General features: G+C 42.8%; 1 protein-coding gene across 4 annotated transcripts in view; it reads right to left on the reverse strand.

The window, feature by feature from the left end:
• The window catches only part of ABCC4 (ATP binding cassette subfamily C member 4 (PEL blood group)), a 190080-nt gene that overhangs the window by 130002 nt on the left and 40555 nt on the right, over window positions 1–19523 (reverse strand). For 3 of the 4 annotated variants that reach the window (XM_010959689.3, XM_045520173.2, XM_074378420.1), the window contains one exon: window positions 11718–11942. In XM_010959689.3, coding sequence (XP_010957991.1) covers window positions 11718–11942 — 225 coding nt within the window. Of the gene's footprint in view, window positions 1–11717; window positions 11943–14377; window positions 14606–19523 lie in introns of all 4 variants that reach the window. The other variant, XM_045520174.2, reaches the window with a different exon arrangement.

The raw sequence follows: 19523 nt of genomic DNA on the forward strand, positions 1-19523 counted from the left end.
AGGAGGAGTTTCTCCACATTCCCTGACCTGATCCCCTCTCGGCCGAGTCCCTGAGGCTGGCCTCTCTGATGCCCTAGTAACTACCCCCGCCCGGGCCCTAGCACTCCAGCAAGGTGACAAGCAGAACATGGCCAGGCCCCTATCTGACAACCGCCACACAGAATGCCCAGCTGTTTGCTGCTGGACCACACAACATGCAAAACACCACTCCTCACCGTGGGGGGCAGGAAGTGCCCCAGGTCCTTGGAAACATTCCAGAAAATGTGAATCAAGGAACTAAAAATAGGTGTTTCCATGGGGCGGGTGTAGTCAACATACATTGTTCTAGGAAACTTAACTCCAACTTAACAAAGTCCATGGTATCAATGCAAAGAACACGTAAGGAAATTTCATGGTCGATGTTCAAAGGGAGGTCACATCCCCAGATAATGACTGCAAAACCCAACCCCTCACCCCCAGACCCTCCTCACCACCAACTGCTTCGTTTGAAAGAGAAGCCCTGTCTTACTGGTTTGCTGATCAAGAGAGGGAAAGATAAATGAGCACCGGAGAGTAGCTGCAGCAAAGGTGAGCGGGCGGGCAGGCAACAGGAAGAAGGAAAAGCAGGCAGGGTGTGAAAAGCCCACAGCGGGGAGAAGAAGGCGGGGAGAAGAAGGCGACCCAGAATATACACAAATACAAATTTTAGAAGATAATCTTAATGAGAATATAAATGAACTTCACCCCCCCAAAGAAAGGAGAAAAAATGGCTTCTATCAACATCTTTTAAAATGTTTCATTTTTCCCAATTTCGAAAATATACATTTCTATAAATCTATCTTCTCAAAACTGACATGCTCAGTCATAAAACTTCATATAGGAGGCCGTATGTTAAGTCTTTTATAGCAACTATACTAAGAACCGTTTTTGTCTGTAATGAAGTTTCCAATTATTTTTAATTTTTTTTACTGAGGTATAGCCAGTTTACAATGTTGTGTCAATTTCTGGTGTACAGCACAATTCTTCAGTCATACATGAATATGCATATATTCATTTTCATACTCTTTTTCACCATGAGCTACAAGATGTTGAATATATTTCCCTGTGCGTTACAGAATAAACCTGTTCATCTATTTTATATATACCAGTCAGTGTCTGCAATCCAATTATTTTATCACGTGCCTTCTTTCAGACCAAAAGAGGACAAGAGGGAATATGCCCGCGACAAACTCCCCCAGGGTATGTAATTGTACAGAGAAGCTGTCAAAAGGAGCGTATTTTACAAGGTGCGAATTTTCCTTTTTCCTAATGGTGTATGTTTATCAAAGTACTGAACTCGCGGAGCCTGGATAAGCCACAAACCTGAAGTAACCAACAGTGTGTACTTTTGTGATATTGCAAAACTAGTCGCATTACTCCTCCCCTAAAACACCAGCTTGGATGCTTTCAGGAAATGAAGACATCTGTGTAGCAGAATGGGGTGGGGGGGATTAAAAGACAATACTTAAAGATGCTGCCTAAAGAATGATTCATTCACAACCTACATTTTTATAACCAAACAGATCAAGAGCAGTGAGTGATGCCTTAATTCTTCTCATTGATGCTTATGAAGGAATTAGGAGAAAAATACGAAGAACCATGAGGAAAAGCTCCTCTCTCACACTTTTTCCAAATTCCATCTTCCTAAATCCCACGTTTTCCTACATACTGGAGTGGAGCAAACCAAACAGCAGCCGGGTGCCCACAGCTGTAAAGTCCCAGAGATACTGAGCAAAGACAATGACCAGGGAAGTTCAGGTAATGAGTCCCAGAGGGAGGAGGGAGGAGGAGATGAGGACTTCAAAACAGGGCCAAGGCAGAGCCACGGGCTCAGAGAGGCAGCCAGAGGGCGTGCCTTCCCTTCCCTCCGCAGCTAAATTCATCACCAGAGCTAAATTCATCACCACAGCTGAGGATCAGGGTGAATGGTTAATTTTTTCCAATGAACGCTGAGAATGTATGACCTCTCTCTTCTCAAAGAATTAGGTGAGCCTTGAGGATATTATGCAAACTGAAATAAGCCAGTCACCCCAGGACAGCTCCTGTAGGATCCCACAGAGAGAGAAAGTAGAATGGGAAGCCGTTTGATGGGCGCAAAATTCCAATTTTACAAGATGGAAAGTGTTCTGGAGATGAGGGGTGATGGTTGCACAACATAAATGTACTTACAAATCACTGAATTGTACACTCAGAAATGGTAAGCATAGTCAATTCTGTGGTTTGATTACCATAGTTAGAAAAAAAACTGTTTTGGTAATTTAAAGAACAATTACAGAGGGGAAGGTATAGCTCAGTGGTGGAGCACATGCTTAGCATGCACGAGGTCCTGGGTTCAATCCTCAGTACTGCCATTAAAACAAAAAATAAATAAACTTAATTAAAAAACAATTACCTTTGAAGACCTGAAAGCAAATAACCACCAACCCAAAATTCTAAACCTAGAGAAATATTTTAATAGAAGGGAAAAATAAGAATATATTCAAACAAATAAGAAAACTGCTTAACTAATTAAAGGTTTTAAAAATAAATATGACTCAAGATTTCGGCATAAATCCCAGGGAAAGGAGGTGTTCACACTGCCCCTGCCCTTTCCAAGGAGGCACCAGCCTCCCCCTGCTCCAGTTTATGCTCCCTTCACCATTCGCTAGTCCAGTGTTTCCTAAGCTTTCATGATGCTAAGAATCCTTGAGGCACAGGTTAAGTGCACAGATTTTCCTTAAAAAAATCCAAGGGAGTAGAGTAGGTCTGGGATTAGACTGAGGTTCTGGGTTTTACCAAGCACAAGTGACTCGTGCCAGAATTTGATGAACCGGAGCCTAGCATACACCCTCATCCTTCATCTGTTTAGCGAGATGTTTGTACTGCAGCTCAAACAACCACGCCCTATACTGTACACAGAGCTCCCAGCTGCCAGGCTCATAAATACCCAGCTATTAAAAGCAGCGACGAGACATCTGCTCTGCAAAGTGGCTGAGCAACTGACAGTGGGACAGCCCTGCCTCCAGCTCTGCCATAGGAACCACTTGACTGGACACTGGATGGCATGCAGGGCACGGCTCATCCTCGGGAGAAGGGACACTCCCAAGATGAACACCACTACTGCCCCAGCTCTCGGCTGGGGGACCAAGCCTCGGGGAAGGTCAGGGGTGCTGCTGCAAGGGCTTAGCGAATAGGAGGGTTGCAAAGGCCCAGGTCCAGGCGGCCCAGGGGTGACCAGCGAGCTGGTGCTGCGGCGTCACGAACATAGACACAGAAGCTTGAGCACAGCAGGATCGCTGGAGTTCTTGCCCAGTGGAGGGGAGAAACCGCATTACTACATCATTAACAAGCTTGGTATAGAGCAAGGTGCTGCTGGCATCTGATGGGTGGAGGAGGCTAATAAAAACCTATTCTATATATGAGTAGGGACATCTATCTACCCTGCACACTGTAGCATAGTGAACAGCATCTGAGGCCACCTCCACCCATCAGATGCCAGTGGCACCTTACTAGTTGTAACAACCAGTAATGTCTCCAGAAGATATGAAATATCCCTGGGGCAGTGAGAATCACTGCTCCAGAGAGTGGTCTTTAGTTGGACAGTGTGGTCTCTCTGGTGTCTCTGCTTTATATACATAGTTTGGGAATTTTTGAAAGGAAGCAAGTATTGCCAGTTTGCTTTGAAACTGGCTAGCTAGTAAACACCTACTACCCCAGGTCACACACAACCCACCTCCAGGGGGCACTACTCACAATGCCACTACGAGACTGCAGAGCTCGGTGGAACAGTGCGCTGCCATACTTAGCCACCCATAGGAGATTAAACAAAACCTCCGTCTGAAGGTAACTTTGGCACATGCAGCCCAACACACAGACCAAAGAAACATTCCAAGTAAGGCCACAGACCTAGACAGCTTTTACCCTGAGACAAGCACACACAAGCAGTCTTTTAGATGGATTATCAACGCAGCCAGAGAGGCGGTTGAGTGAAGTCAGCACGGTGATAAAGCTGGACAACGCTCTGTACATAATAAGACTGACACTGTGAATATGTGAGGCTAGATAAAGATTGGAAAAGAAGCTGCAAAAACGATACCACCCATTATTTGGGGGTACTGCCCCCGCCCAAGTTTCTGGAGTAATAGTAAAGAAATGCAGCAATGCTTAAGAAACTGCCTGAGTTTCAAGACTGACTGGCTTTGCGGGTTCCTATCAGAACTATGATTTCCTAACCGCCACTCCTCCCCTTCAACTAATCCCTCAGAGCAAACTCCTTTCTAATGTTCTCTCCCCCCTCTCTCATGAATATTACAAGGCATTAAAAGGCCTACATACCAATTCATTTTGCTATTTTATCTAACATTTATTTCTGCCCATTATTGTACCAGATCAGTTCATCAATGAGATGAAATAAGACAACTGTTACTGTCTCACAATGGCTCACAACTCTCATTTGTTGGATTATCAGCAGCAGTTCCTGAGAACTAAATGCCTCACAAAATGGGCAAATTATTAAAGACTGAATGAATGAATGAATGAATGAATGAAAGAGTGAGTGAATGAATGGCCTGGAAGACACTAAGCCTGCACCTCCCAGAGCTGATCTCCTTTCCACTCATTATCTCCATCTGGGCCCCAGGCCGCTTCACATGTAGCCCCACGTAGTAGGCCTCAGACACATCACATCATCCTACATCACCGCTCTGGTCCTTCACTACCTGCCTAAACAATTTTCAGGGGCTCCCTTCTGCCAAGTAAATAAATCCAAGGACCTGAACTTCATATGTAGGTCCTCCATCCCCTAGTCCCAATATTCCCTTCTGGATTTACTCAGGACCGAATGCTCTCCAAAATTCTTATGCCAACTGTGCTCCTACCATTTTCCACATAAACTGTTATAGCTTTTCCATCTCAACATTGTTCAATGCACGAATGCCCCCTGCACACCCACACACCCCTCACCAATCAGTGGGATCCTTCCCTAAACCATTAAGAACGTACACAAGTGCAGCACTTAGCACCCAAGCTGCTATTTCATTTAATGATACGTACTCGAGCATCCTGTGACTGAGTGCCAATAATGAGCTTGGCAGGAGAGCCTGAACACTAAGTGCCAGGCACTGTGTTAAATGCTTTGCACAGATTGACTCATTTAATCCTCACCACAACCAGGAGAATTGGGTAAAATTGCAAATGAGGAAATTTAAGCTCAGAGCAGTTTGCCTAAGGCAAATATCTACAAAGATGAAAAAACCTAGAATTCATACCAAAGCAGTCACAGTAGAGTCTTGCTATGTCTCTACCCTCCTGAATTTAATGTCTCTGTCCCAGGTGCTCGGCAGAGTCCATGCTCACAGTCTCTACCCTAACTGACCTGCCACGGGGTCCTCTACAAAGTAACTGTGCACCTGACTCAAAAAATGAGCGTTCATTGCACACCAGATTTCCAGCCCAGAATCTGAGACACAGAAGCACTGATGAAGGGCAAGCATCCCTGAGGTTTTACAACTACCATTTCAAAGGGTATTCGCCACTGACAGAAGTGAAACTTGCAACCTTCATGCTACCCCTATGTACTGAAAGATCTTGGTTATAAGGCATAAAAAAAATTGCTAACTCCCCCTATACCAATTAAAATGGGATGTCTGGGGAATGCGCCCAGGAAATCAGTGTTGTTTTAAAATTTTCTCCACATGAACCCAACTTACAGCAGTTTGGGAACCACTGAGCTAAGCGTACCCTTCCAGTTTGCACTGCAGCCCCACAGAGCAGACCATTATCAGCTGGTAGAATGACACTGACACATGTAACTCCAGCAGCAGGAACGCCCCCTTTGAAGAAATCTAAACCACAACAGCGTGCCTTCCTTAACCTGCTTTGTTAGCTCAAACTCCTACCCACAGAAAATTAAACCTGTACCCACCGGCTCCTCTTAACTCTTTCCCCAGAAAACTAGAATGCTGACCAATTGTCCCTTAATGGGATTAACTTCTTATAAAATGCACAGGTCCGACTCAAGTTTATATCAGAAATAAAAGAGAAATGGAGAAAAAAAAAGTGTGTTTAACAGTGTTAAACAGTGTGAGAAGCATTACTAGTTTCATTCTGATTTTATCAGAGAGTTAGAATATATCAGAACAGTCCAACAAAGTATCATATGCTTCCAGGGAGTCACTGTTTCTATAAATACCATACTGCTACTTTCACTTTACCAGTACCCTCAAGACACTAGTCCCTCGATACTTTCAGAAGGGAAGTATGACCAGAGACTAGCACGATGTTAGATTGAATCATATGAACTTGCCGGTTCTGTAAGCCCACATCAACTGAACAGCTGCCAATTCATATTGTCCAGTGTAAACATAAAGCAATATTGCATCTAGACCAAAACAGAATTAGCTTTAAATAAAAACAGAAGTTCTGAGAACTATGAACATGAAATCCACTGGCTGAAACACCAGCAAAGTTTTCCATCAACTGCCTTTCCACAATCCAAGGAGCAAATTCAGAGGGATGGGTTGGGGGGCTTGGGTAGACAGGCCCCCATAGAGGGGAGGGGGTGCGCTGCAGGCGGCAATCCCTTCCTTTCTCACCCTGGGCACATGGCATGCTCACTGCATAGATTTTTTTTTTTTAACATCAGGCTCCATTTCCTACAGAGGACTGCAGACATAGATCTGGAGAACTCAGTAAGCTTGGCCTCTCCCTGCACGCTGGAAGGGCTACCCCTATGTCCTGCTGAAGCTCTGGGAGAAAGCATGTCTGCTGCCCTGACCCCAGGACACTCACAATTAACGTCTTCTCTAGAAAGGAGAAGTAAAATGGTTGCAAGGAGAGGGGAGGGTATAAGTGGTAGAGCACATGCTTAGCAAGGTCCTGGGTTCAATCCCCACTACCTCCATCAAAAAACATAAGTAAACCTAATTACCACCCCCCTCCAAAAAAGCAAACAAACAAACAAAATGGTTGCAAGAGGATGTCGGAGGGTTGGGGTGTTAAGAGAAAGGATTAAAGGAAAGAGGAAGAGTCCACGACTCATAAAGATGAAGATTATTACCTACAACCATAAAATCTAAATAGTGTGGATACAAGGAACAGGCATTACCCCTAAATTACAGAATTCTACAAATACACCTGCATCACTTAGATGATTAAAAATAGATGTAAAGTACACAAAAATATTTCTCTAAACAGAATACTGATCTACAGAAGCCACCACCTTAAGATGTTCTGTATGAGCATCAGCAGCCGATCCTCATTACCAGCAGCGGGTGTGTTCTACACTGAAAGAACTAGTGGATTCTAAGGGCTCCTCAGGGAAATATAGGGTTAGGGTTCTGCCACCCTTTGGTACCAACAGCTTCATCAACTGATCAATACTTACATAACCTTGTTTGCTGTATGTCTCTGTTTAACAACACTGTATTTAGTATCTATTGTTGATTCATTAACACTGGATTCCTGAACAAAGACACTGTAGCTCATACCTGAACCAAGCTTACCACCACGTGTTTTCTCCACAAGGCACAGCACAGTCTTCTGTTTACGAGCACGACAGAACTTTAGCCCTTTGTTCAAGGGGCCATTTTAAACAACAAAATCACCCAAAATAGCACACAAGCGCAGAAAGCATGGGCACTAAGCAGACCAGAAAAGGGACATTTGTTCCACAATTCAAGAGCTGAAATATCTTGTTTAGCCCCAGTGAATACATGTCTTAGGTGATACAAACCTTGACAGACCATGTACACACCAACAAAAGACCATGAAAGAGCCTCGAATATTGATTTTTGGAATTACAAATAAATTTTAGCAAGTAGACAAATACACAAATATACAACCAGCGAGTAAGGAGGACTGACTGTACATAAATACTTGTAAGACAGCTCTACAATAAAAGATAAAGGGAAACTAGGATGTTTGTTTCAAAGATGAGTGGACTCCCTGCAAAGAACAAATACCTTCCTGCAAACTATCCTCTGGGTATAAAGAGAGTAAAGACGAGACTCTTAAGTAGAGTAAGAAATCAGGCCAAACTGATCTGATTCATAGGAAAGCCTGCACCAGGTAACAAGGAAGCACCAGAGAACAACCAGGGATCTCAAGGACTATCTGGTCCCACTGCAGGCATTCAGAGCAAACCCACCGATCCTCAGAATCCAGTAGGGGAACCACCACAATTCTACGGGCTGGACACAAAGCCAGGAAACCGAGAGCCCATTAGGATAAAGATCTTAAGGAAAAGTCTCCCTGCATTATGCATTTTGTAATCCATAAAATCAAATGCCATGTGACAAGACCATCCTGATTAGTAAGCCTGTCATCCTGCCTGTCCCAGGTCTGGACACCTGTAACATTCAGCCCCAAAGACAAGGTGCAGACTGGCAAATGGCAGGTGCATGCCCACTAGTGACTATGGTTGGAAATCATTAGCCATCCTCCACCAGGGTCACCTAGCCCGAGGTCACCATCTAACCCCACACTGGGCCACCTCCCTTGCTCTAACCTGGGGGTGTTACCCTTTGAGGTCTGAACCAGTCCTCCTTCTGTGTCTCAACCAAGAAAAAACTAGGAAGTAAGACACCGCTCCCACTGCAGATAGGAAAGCAGTGCATGCTGGGAATCTCAGTAGGGACTGGAGGAGACTTTCTAAAATGAGTGAATATAAGGCTCAAGACACTATCATTTTGAGAAACCTGTGTTCTTAACGAAAACCTGCTGACATAGCAAAAACAAAAAATAAAAAACAAAAACCCACAACCTATATTGTGCAATCCCTTTATTTGGTAAAACGTTCTGGAAAATGCCCCAGAGATTTGAAGAATGTGAAAAGACCACCATGAGCTGTTTCAAGAGACCATCCAACTGGAGCCACTGATTTAAACAAAATGTCATGGTTCACAGTAACTTTTAATTTAGGTCTCAAGTTAAACATAAAATTTAACGATCAAGTGGGAATGTAACTGATGTAGCCACAAAGGAAGAGAGTACACCAGTTCTTCAAAAAAATTAGCATATAGTTACAGCAACTCCACTTCTGGGGATGCAGTAAAAAGAACTGAAACCATGGACTTGAACAGCTATTTGTAAAACTTTGTTCACAGCAGCATTATTCACAATAGCCAAAAGGTGGAGACAACGCAAATGTCCACTGACATATGAATGGATGGATACACAGAATGCTGAATGCACCTATACTGGAGTATTATTCAGCCTTAAAAAGGAATTAAATTCTGACGCCTGCTACAACACGGATGGACCTTGAAGATACTGTGCTAATGACATAAGCCAAACACACAAAAATGACAAACACTGTATGATTACAATTATATGAGTTGCCTAGAGTAGTCAAATTCCTAGAGAAGAAGCAGAAGGGTGATGGCTGTGGGGGTGAGGGGGCTGGGGGGTTAGTGTTTAATGGGATGTTCAGACTGGTTAAGACAAAAAGTTCTGGAGACAAATAGTGGTGATGGCCGTACATCAATGTGGATGTACTTAATGTCACTAAATGATATATTGGAAAAGAGTTAAATGGTGAATTTTATGTTGTGCATAATTTATCACTGTGTTTTAAAAAGGTAAATAAATAACAGGTGATTTTTACATATGACACATCCCACAAGATCATTCAAAATTGCATGCTACTGACTGAGCTTAGCAGCCATTCCATTTACAACACCCAACCTGATTTTTTCCCAGGACCAGAGATTAGGAGGTGGGGCCTGAACATAAAACCACCAATGTTTGGAAGGGCCTTTCACAGCCAGTCTCTTGCCAGCTTTTGCCCTAAGGAAACACCGCACCTGAAACCTGCAAAGAAGTGTCTTGTTTCTGCACCTCAGCAGGATTCTAGATGCAAGGCTGTGCAGGAGGAAATTTTCGTTCCCAGGTTTCTGGAATTTCAGATAACATTTACGGTTTAACCCCAACAATTCCTGACTTCATAAAGGGACTATTCTCTCAGGTTAATCATGATGGCAAATTAGTACCTTTGGGAGATGTTTACATTCACATAAGCAAACATGCCAGGTCAGATCAGATTTCCCAAAGGCACCGTTACAGAATGTTAGCAGGAAGACAAAGAAAAACAGGTGGACAATGGCTCACCTGTGCAGCAAAGAGCGAGCTTTGTTTGACTGAACCATCACCTCAAACCTAACTTAAGGTTTTTGGTGGAATTCTAGTGAAATTTCCTATTTATTTACGGGAGCTAAGCATGATCTGCCAAGACAAACATCTGGCTAATTTGTGGGGAAATCTGAGTATCTATCTCCCAAATGGTAGAAGGTGCAACAAAATAACAAAGAGGATGATGAAGGACAATGAAGACCCCTGGACGGGCCCTGTAGTCATGTCCACGTCACCCAAGAGGAAACCTGCTCACGTGCTGTCACCAGTCACGACAGTGAGATGCCAGGGTCCAGGTTCACACAGCCCCAAGATTAACAAGACTCTGCTCAAGGAAAGATGAGGAGATAACATCTTGCATTTGGCAGAGAAAAGCACTCCCAAGAGACAGAAATCCTAGAGAAGCAGCAATTAGGTACAGAAGCAGTACTTTTAATTTACATTGTTTGGTTTTAGCCTTCAATTAGGATTTTTTTTTTAATGAAAATTGTGTATATATATTAAGATGTATAACATGATGTTTTCATACAAATACACACTGGGTAACGATTACTGTAGTTAAACCAGTTAACCATCTCCATCACCTCACGTAGCTAGCCTTTTCTGTGTCTTCTACTGCAGGCAGATTTCAAGTATACAACACAGCCAAATGAGAATTACAAAAAAAAGAAGCCCTTAAGATCGTGACACTGGTGTATCTGTGGCAGCTCCTTTGTAAAGACACCTGAAATCCTTCCTCGTCTTACCGCTAAGACCGGAGCAAACTATGGAATGATTTTATGGTATTTTCTCAATACAAAAACACAGACACATCAAATCAGATCTTATTAAAACTGCTATCATGTATACTAAAGAAAAAGAATTATACTAGAAAAATAACTTGAATAAAGAGCAACCAAAATTCTCTCCAAAATCAATCAAATCAATGTAAAATTTCAAGTTTAACCCCAAATACCCAACTATTTTCTCTAATACTCTAAGACTAATCACAACTATAGAATATAGTGAATGAGTCTGTATGTGGGGTGGATTCCATCTATATTTTTTCTTTCTTTAAACTTTTATTTTTACTTAAGTATAGTCAGTTTACAATGTTGTGTCAGTTTCTGGTGCACAGCACAATGCATCAGTCATATAGGAACATACATATATTCGTTTCCATATTCTTTTCACCATAAGTTACTCAAGATAATGAATATAGCTCCCGGCGCTTACACAGTATGAATCTGTTATCTATTTTATATATATTAGTTATTATCTGCATATATTTTTCTTTCATTAACACAATTACATAGAATGATTAAATTGGTCACTTCAAAATATAATCATTCCCTTTCTCAAATACAGTCTCCTCACAGATAAAAAATTCAATCCATGAAATCTTTTCTAGATCTACTTTGTATTTATAAATTTTACAGATCTTTTCTCATAGATTAACTGTATTGAAGTACAATTGATATTATATAACCTTCAGGTGTAGAATATAGTGATTCACAATTTTTACTAGTTAACGAAATTTTTAATTTACTGAAATCTTTACCGAAATGCTTCCAGTGCTTCATGTACACACTTTGGTCCAGAATGACACTTACCTTGCGGTAAATCATATGGCACATGGCTACTCGTAACCGCATCCCCGCACACTGAACGTGGTAGAAGTATAAATGGTGCAGGATGGCCAAGATGAGCACGCAGGTACTCAGCACTGCAGCGTGGCCATAGGCTTCGTGCAAAGCCACAGTATCGCTGGGATCATAGTTTTCAAAATAATTAATGATTTTCCCCAAAAATAAGGGCTGAACTACTTTGGTGCCTTCCTAAAAGTAAAGGAAAAAAAAACCCTAATTAGAAATATAAGCCATACCAGTTTTTGATTAACACAACTTTTACATTTATTATTCGCAAGTTAAAAACGTATTTTGACAAAATGCTACTTTCATGGCTAATCTAAAAGAAAACTAGGTAGATCCACTCTCTTCTCTAAGACAAGCAGACAACAGTTTTCACCTTAAGCCAAAATTTTACAAAGACAATCAAGCTTTAGTACAGCACACTAGGTACACTGTGGATCTGCAATAAATATTAAAACCAGTGCTTCAGAACGCATCTGGCAAAATTCTGAGTCTTGGCCTAAGGCAAATAAGGGAAAAGGCGGCAGCAGAAAGGCAAGGAATTGGCTTACATGTGAACAAGCCCCCTGTTCTCTCAACATCCCAGCCCAACAAAAAGTCAAGATGGCTCATGTATGGAAGGCATGGTCTTAACCATCTCCTTCTGCTTTGAGAAACTTTACGCTTTGAGACGTTGGCACCAACACAGGTCCCATCTTTCCCAGCCCAAACTCAGTGGGTCTGTAGATCAAGAGAACAGAGCCCAGCTGCTGTTGGAGTATGTATCACAAAGAAACCGGGCTTGGGGGGTCTCCAGGCTCTCAGCCCCAGGAGGCACTGTGTCAGTATGGCTCCACCTTCCTAGAAGCTGGGATGTTTCTTGGAGTTAAATACTAAACACGGCAGAAGCCAAACCAAAAAAAATGATCTATCTGTGGTTCTCTATCTGACATATACCGCAGGTGCTGGTGTGGAAGAAAAATTACCAATCATCTACTCCCTAAGACAAAAATTAAAATACTAAACTGAAGAGCTGGGGGACATTGGGGCTTATCTCCTGAGTAAGACTTAGGGAAAGCAATTTTCTTTCCCAAAACTAAAGGTAAAGAAACAGCAACACTTGCCCATCCTGCCAAACGGCCACTGCACCCCACGACCTACTTTCTCCCCCTAGTCACCCCTTATGAGGTGCCCTTCTGCCTCAGCAAGGAACATCAAACACTCAACACAAATCCAAGTAACCAACAGTAAACACCTAGGCCCTCAGCATCACTTCCTCCTCGGACTTCTCAAAACACAAATGCCACAAGGTTGGCAATCTTTCAGGAACTTGACTTTGGAAAGGAAGGGAAGGAAAATCCAAAACGTCAAACATGAAACAAACTAACACGTTTTTTCTGCTCAACCAACTGGAGTCCGTATCAGCATATTTACATAAAGCTGTCCTCACCCCTCAAACGGGCGTGACATGAAACCTCAACATTCCCGTCTTGCTCCACACACATGAACACACACGTTCACAGCCTGAGCCAACTGCCTTGCCTTTCCTGATGTCACGGAAGTTTTCCCGTACTGTAGAGAAGGGGGTACGGTTTAGTTGAAGAACTGTAAGTAAGATGATCAGCTCTCAAGAACACAAAAGCTCACTGTGGCAGCTCTAGCATGTCCACTCACTCATCCCAGGAGACACTAAGAGCTCATGGAAGAGCCCATCCTACAGTAGATTGTAAAGCCCACTGTTTATAGAAACTGAGATGGAAAGCTGGAAGCTTACACATGGAAGAACGTCAAACTGTATACATGGGCATCACAGCTCAGGTATGGCCAAGGGCAGCCCAGTCTGCAAACGTGGGGCTCTCCAGAAGCCCAGAGGTAACACCTGCCGTCCCAAACTCTCCTAAAACCTGTCATTGTCTTTGGGAATCTGTTGCCTGTTATTCAGCTGCTCTCCATTTCAGCCTAACATCAGTGTAATTATAAGAGAAAGTAAGATTAATACCATCCACCAAGGGGGAAAAAAAAAAATACCACCCACCCAGGGCAATGCTGAAAGATGCAATAAATGCAGCAAAAAGTACAAAATGAAGGCAGGTCACTACTGCCTAAGCAACTGGATTTTTCCATTGAGAGACTTGTACTTAATAACCCGGTTGAGTAAACAGCCTCGTTAAGGAGTAAAGCCAGTTCATGGCCCATAGCTTCCACTCCTCTGTCCAGTCATGATCCTAACCCTCAACTAGTAAGAAATAAAACAAGTAAGAAAATACTTATCAAACTTGAAATCAAATTAACCAAGTTAAAACTTTCTAGGGGGCAGGGTATAGCTAAAGTGGTGGAGCACATGCCTAGCATGTATGAGGCCCTGGGTTCAATCCCCAGTGCCTCCATTTTAAAAAACTAATCAAAAAACTAATGACTTCCCCCCCACAAAAAAATAAAAGTTAAAAACAAAAAAACAAAAAAACACTTCCTGGACAAACAGGAACAAGGTCAAAAATGGTTCTCATGAACCCTTTGTCACTGACACCACCCAGTAAAGACTCCTGCCACAAACCAACTGAGAACATAGTTCTTATTCCTTCACAAGAAGTCTTCACAATTGTGAAATCACAGGGGACTTTTAAAACAGCCCAATATAATACCACAATGCCCCAACATTGAAGGTTCCAGGAGAGTCTGAGTCTCTGAAGCAGACATTTCATGGTGGAGTCCTGGGTATTCAGCCTTCTGAAAGCACCAGACATTTGGGCTTCACTTCTTGCTTCTTAGGTTAACTTCTTATGCGGTTCAGTGCTTGAACTTCCCCAGTGAGTACAGTTCCTCCTTTTTCCATATGTACTTGAAACACTCCTTGCCCAACTCTACCTTCTCTGGTTTATGAGGGGGGGAAAAAATAGGAAATAGAAACCACCTATCAGATAGCGAAAAAATGTTTGAGTAAAACATATAAATAGAAAAGAATGAGAGATAAGGAGGAAGAGCAGTGAACACGGGGAAACAATAACCATCAGGACTCTAGACAGGAGCACATCCCATCACTCATAAAACCAAACCAAATTAACAACAAAAACAAACAAACAAAACTCATTAGACCCAAGAGAACTGAATCACTTTGAAAATTAGTTTTTAAAAGTTGAAAATGAAGAAATTCCCCTGCCCTTCCTGTAAACACCATAGCTCAGGGTAACCAAGAGTTGAAAATGACAAAGCTTCCCTTTATGAAAATAATTCCACCAATAAATAAAAGAATTAGAATTAAAACATCAACATTTTGCAATCCCTAATGAATTAATGGACCTTGAGCAATGATTGTGAATAGCTCCTAACATCACACACACAAAAATACAAGACATGTATCTCATAAGGCAGATACACAAGCCTACAACCCTACAAAGTGGGGGAGAGGAGGTGCTGAGGGGTGTATGCAATCTGAATGAGTCAGACCTACCTTCTAGATCTAACCACCAATCCACGGTGCCAGGGGAACATGTTAAATGACTCACGGGGAGAAGCCATCAGCCAAATCGAGACTATTTGAATCTCTACAGGGCAAACAACCTGGCTTCCCACATTTAAAAAAAAAAATAAAACAAATAGCTGAGAGGGAAAGAAAACAAGAGGGGGAGGCAGAAAAGGAGCCCATACAAGTTGTATCAACCAAATATACCTTATTCGATATAAGGGGGAAGAAAAGACAACTGTGAGCACTTGCTGGATATCATTAATATCATTAACATTAAAGTTAATGTTTACGAACAATAATGGGTTTAGGATTATGCGTGAGGATGATTCCACATTCTGTAAAGACACATAGTAAAATAGTTATAGATAAAAATGATTTGGTATTTAAGAACCACTTCAAAATAATCTTTGAATAAAGGGGGTGGGAAGAGATAAATTGGGAGTTCCAAATTTGCACCTTTTGGGGAGTGATGGAAATGTTAGCTATTTTGATTGTGATGGTGGTTTCATAGGTGTATATGTCTATCAAAATTCATCAAATTGTATATCTGAAATATGTGTACAGGAATTATACCACAATAAAGGTGTTTCAAAAATAATAATAATCTTGAGAGGTAAGAGTAGGCGGTTCAGATAAATCAAGACTGCTCATGAGTTGGTAATTATTGAAGCTGGCTTAGTGTTAACACAGGGTCTGTTTTCCCTCTACACTTCTGAGCTCTTGATTGAGATGCCTCGTAATAAAAGATAGACTAACAAGAGAAAAAGTAAGTTTATTAAGTCTATACCTCCTGTATAGATTGAAGACACACAGAAGAAGTGAGTAACAACCTGAGATTACCCAAGCCACCACCTTAAATACCATCTCCAGCTAAAGACAAAATATGGGAGAAAGGGGAGACTTAGGAGAATTTCAAACAAAAAGCAGGGTAAGCAAGGGAACAATGGTAGGGTTGGGTTTATTCTGCAAACTTAAGTCTTCTTAAGAACTTCTCCATGGACAGGATTCTTTTGTGATTTACAGCCATCCTTCTCTTCCCAGTACAGAAAGGGAGACACCCTTACAAATGGAGATTTCCTTTATCAATGTAAATGTCCTTGTGTCTATTTCTTAAAAAATATTCAGCTCAAAATAATCTTTATGCCAAAGAAGTATATTCTAGGGTGTTGCATTCTCTACCTACCACTCCTATTCTATTTTTACATTTTTGAAATGTTCTTTAAAACCTACAAGAAAAAAAAATAATAATGCAGGAAGCAGTTGACAGAGAACAGAGCTGTTGCCAGAAAAAAATACCTTCTCTTGGCTCTGACCCATCAGTGGGGGCTGTGCCAGGAGAGGAACATCAGGACAGAACGCAAACAGCACTGGCCTAGGAATCAGAACCTTTTGCTTCAGAAACCAGGTCAGCCACCAGCAAGCCACATGACCCTAAGTCCATCATGCACCCTCCTACACCTCCAAGTCCTTATCTGCAGAAACACTTGCCTTGTCTATCCTGAGACAGCTAAATGAGACACCAGAGCTCAAAGTGCTCTGAAACCAACATAAACATAAGCGTAAGCTGCGATCAATTTTATTAAACACAAGTTGTGGGAAGAGACCTATTCTTAATAGCAGAGGCAGGGTTTACAAAGGACTTGGAAAACTCATTACTGCTTTCAGGTGATCATGGTAGAAAAAGAAATTGAGAGAAGTCATTCATAAAAGCCTGTTTTCCTAGACAGTAATTAACAGTTTCACTTGTAAGCAGGCCTTAAAAATTTAACCATTTTGAATGCAAACCTTAAAAAAATATCACCTACTTCCCTAACTTCAAGACAATGGCCTGAGGTGGGTGGGAGGACCAGTGAAGTAGGTGAGGGAAATTAAGAGGTACAAATTTCCAGTTATAAAATAAGTCATGGGGATGCAATATACAGCATAGGGAATACAGTCAATGATGCCAGAGTAACTCTGTATGGTGACAGAGGATAACTAGACTTATGATGGTCATCATTTTACACTGTATAAAAATATTGAATCACTATTTTGTACACCTGAAATTAATATAAGTCAATTATATTTCAATTAAAAATTTTAATACAACAATTAAGACTTTGGGGAAAAAAACAAAATGGATTGAAAAGCACAACCCTCATTTATGACTCAGGTCATCACTGTAGATATTTGAATATCTAATAGCTAACGCTATGCACTCAAGACCCAGCAGGGTGTACACAGCAGGTCTGCTCTGCCGGGCCCCTGTCCACTTCTCTCAATGCCCCCTCTACCTCTTCCTTGCTGTGTGGTACTCAGTGTTTGCTCTCTGTCCACAGTATCTTTGCCACCAGTGGCCATGTCTCAGCCTCCTGAGCTGAATGGAGGTGAGGGACACTTGGAAGAAAGGGGTGGGAAATAATTGCAAAGGCCCAGAACAGCTCTTGGGAACCAGCCCTGAGTCGAGGCATCAATCCCACTGTGGAACTCAGAGGATTCTGTTTACTTCCAGCGCATCAGCTGAGTTCCAAAGTGAAGATTTACATGAGCGTGTGCCTTCCTACAGGCTCCACTTGGACCAGAGACGATCAGCAGAGCGGCCTTGGACAAAGGCTAAGTGACCAGACAAGGCCGGGCCATTTCTAAGGGTCCCAGGATGAGGACATAACCTGGCCACTCCTCCCCTCTCAGGGGAAGGGACTGGGTGAGCCCACACTTGCTCTGAGGTCACCCCACTTACACACCAGCAGGTAGAGACCTCATCTCTCACAGAGAAGGCTTCAGATGCCATGGGGAGGTGGCCTCTGTGTCTCTGGCCCATACAGAGGCATCAGGCTCCTCCTTTCCACTCCGAGGGCCCTGGGCAGGTAGAGACCTGTCCTCCCCACCCACAGTCCCCCATGGAGGTACACACAGGGGCCAGGAGTGCTGGCAACTCACTGGCTGTTCTAACTAGCCATGGCCCGCAAGAGCTCGGCGTTCAACAGCAGCCTGGTCCTTGTTTCTCTGTTACCATCATTCCTCAATTCTCATAGGACAGAGGTTTTCATACTTCAAAATCCTAACCCCAGAAGCCTCACCCTGGACTGCCTCTTCCTGCTGGTGCTGTCAGCAGTGCCAGGGTCGGCCTGGCCTGCGCTGTGGGTGGTAACAGCGCGCTGTTTGAGAATCACGGGTGATCTACGAGGCATTCTGTGCACCAAAGGAATTAAGAGGGCTGGAGGCCACACACAGGACATGTGTTTACATTTTAGAGAATCCTGGCCTGAGTTTAGATCTTCTACTATCTAAAATGCAAAGACCAACAAGCGGCATAGATAGACCACAAGATGGAAAACTACTTCATAAAATCAATTATTTTAACATTCAATCCATCTAGCTCAGTAACTAGTTTCAATCACCAAAAACTCAAAACGGCACCTGTAAATGATTTTTGGAATGTAACAGATCCTTACTACCTTTCTCGTAAGGAATCATTTCTCTCTAACTTCTCCAAAGGAGCAGCGTGTCAACAAGAAGCCTAGGAAAAGGGAAGTATTTGTGTTGGATTTCAGGTTTCTTTGGCTGCCAGGAAAAAATTCAAGATTTACTTCTCATTCAGCTTTAATGGCCTGGAGCTCCCTGAACTTGACTGTATTAGAAGATTTCTGCCACTTATTATTCTAACTACAGTTTTAGAAATAGGATCACACGGCAGTCACCAGGCTCACCTAGGGAATCTAGGCCACTTTCTAACTTGATACCATAAACCACCGAGACTGGCCTGAGCACAGCAATCACCCTCCTGGGAGAAAGCCCAGCTCCACCTGATGGCTGATTTACCTGCTACCCTCCCTGGGACTGTCTGGTCCCACCCAGCTGCCATCCAGGACCTCAGCCTGCGGCACACCTGCATGTGAGAAAGAGGATTCAGACAACGGAACAGGACAACTGCTCCACAGGCCAGGAACTGACTTGGGTTCTCATTCCCACCGAGCAAATGCACCCCCAGATTCACAGACACCAGCTGTCAGCAAGCAACCAGGCACTCTCACTAAGTAACAACACACAGGACTTGGCCTGTGCCCGAATCATCACAATCAACGCAGTCACCACCCAAGACCCACTACCTTCCCAGTAGTCCATCTAAAGGAGCTGATCTGGAATGGTGTTTTAACAGTCTGGATGGATGTTTAGAACTTAGCTCACCAGGGCAGGCACAACCTCATATACTCCAGGACGGTGTCCGGTGGAAGATGCCTTCCTAAAGGGCTCCTGGTACACTGAACACAGCACGACCTGCTGCTAGTGTGAACGCCCTAGTCACTTCCAGCACCCGGAGAAGTGGTCACCTGGACTCTGCCCTC

The sequence above is a fragment of the Camelus bactrianus genome, chromosome 14 (assembly GCF_048773025.1).
Source record: "Camelus bactrianus isolate YW-2024 breed Bactrian camel chromosome 14, ASM4877302v1, whole genome shotgun sequence".
Lineage (NCBI taxonomy): Eukaryota > Metazoa > Chordata > Mammalia > Artiodactyla > Camelidae > Camelus > Camelus bactrianus.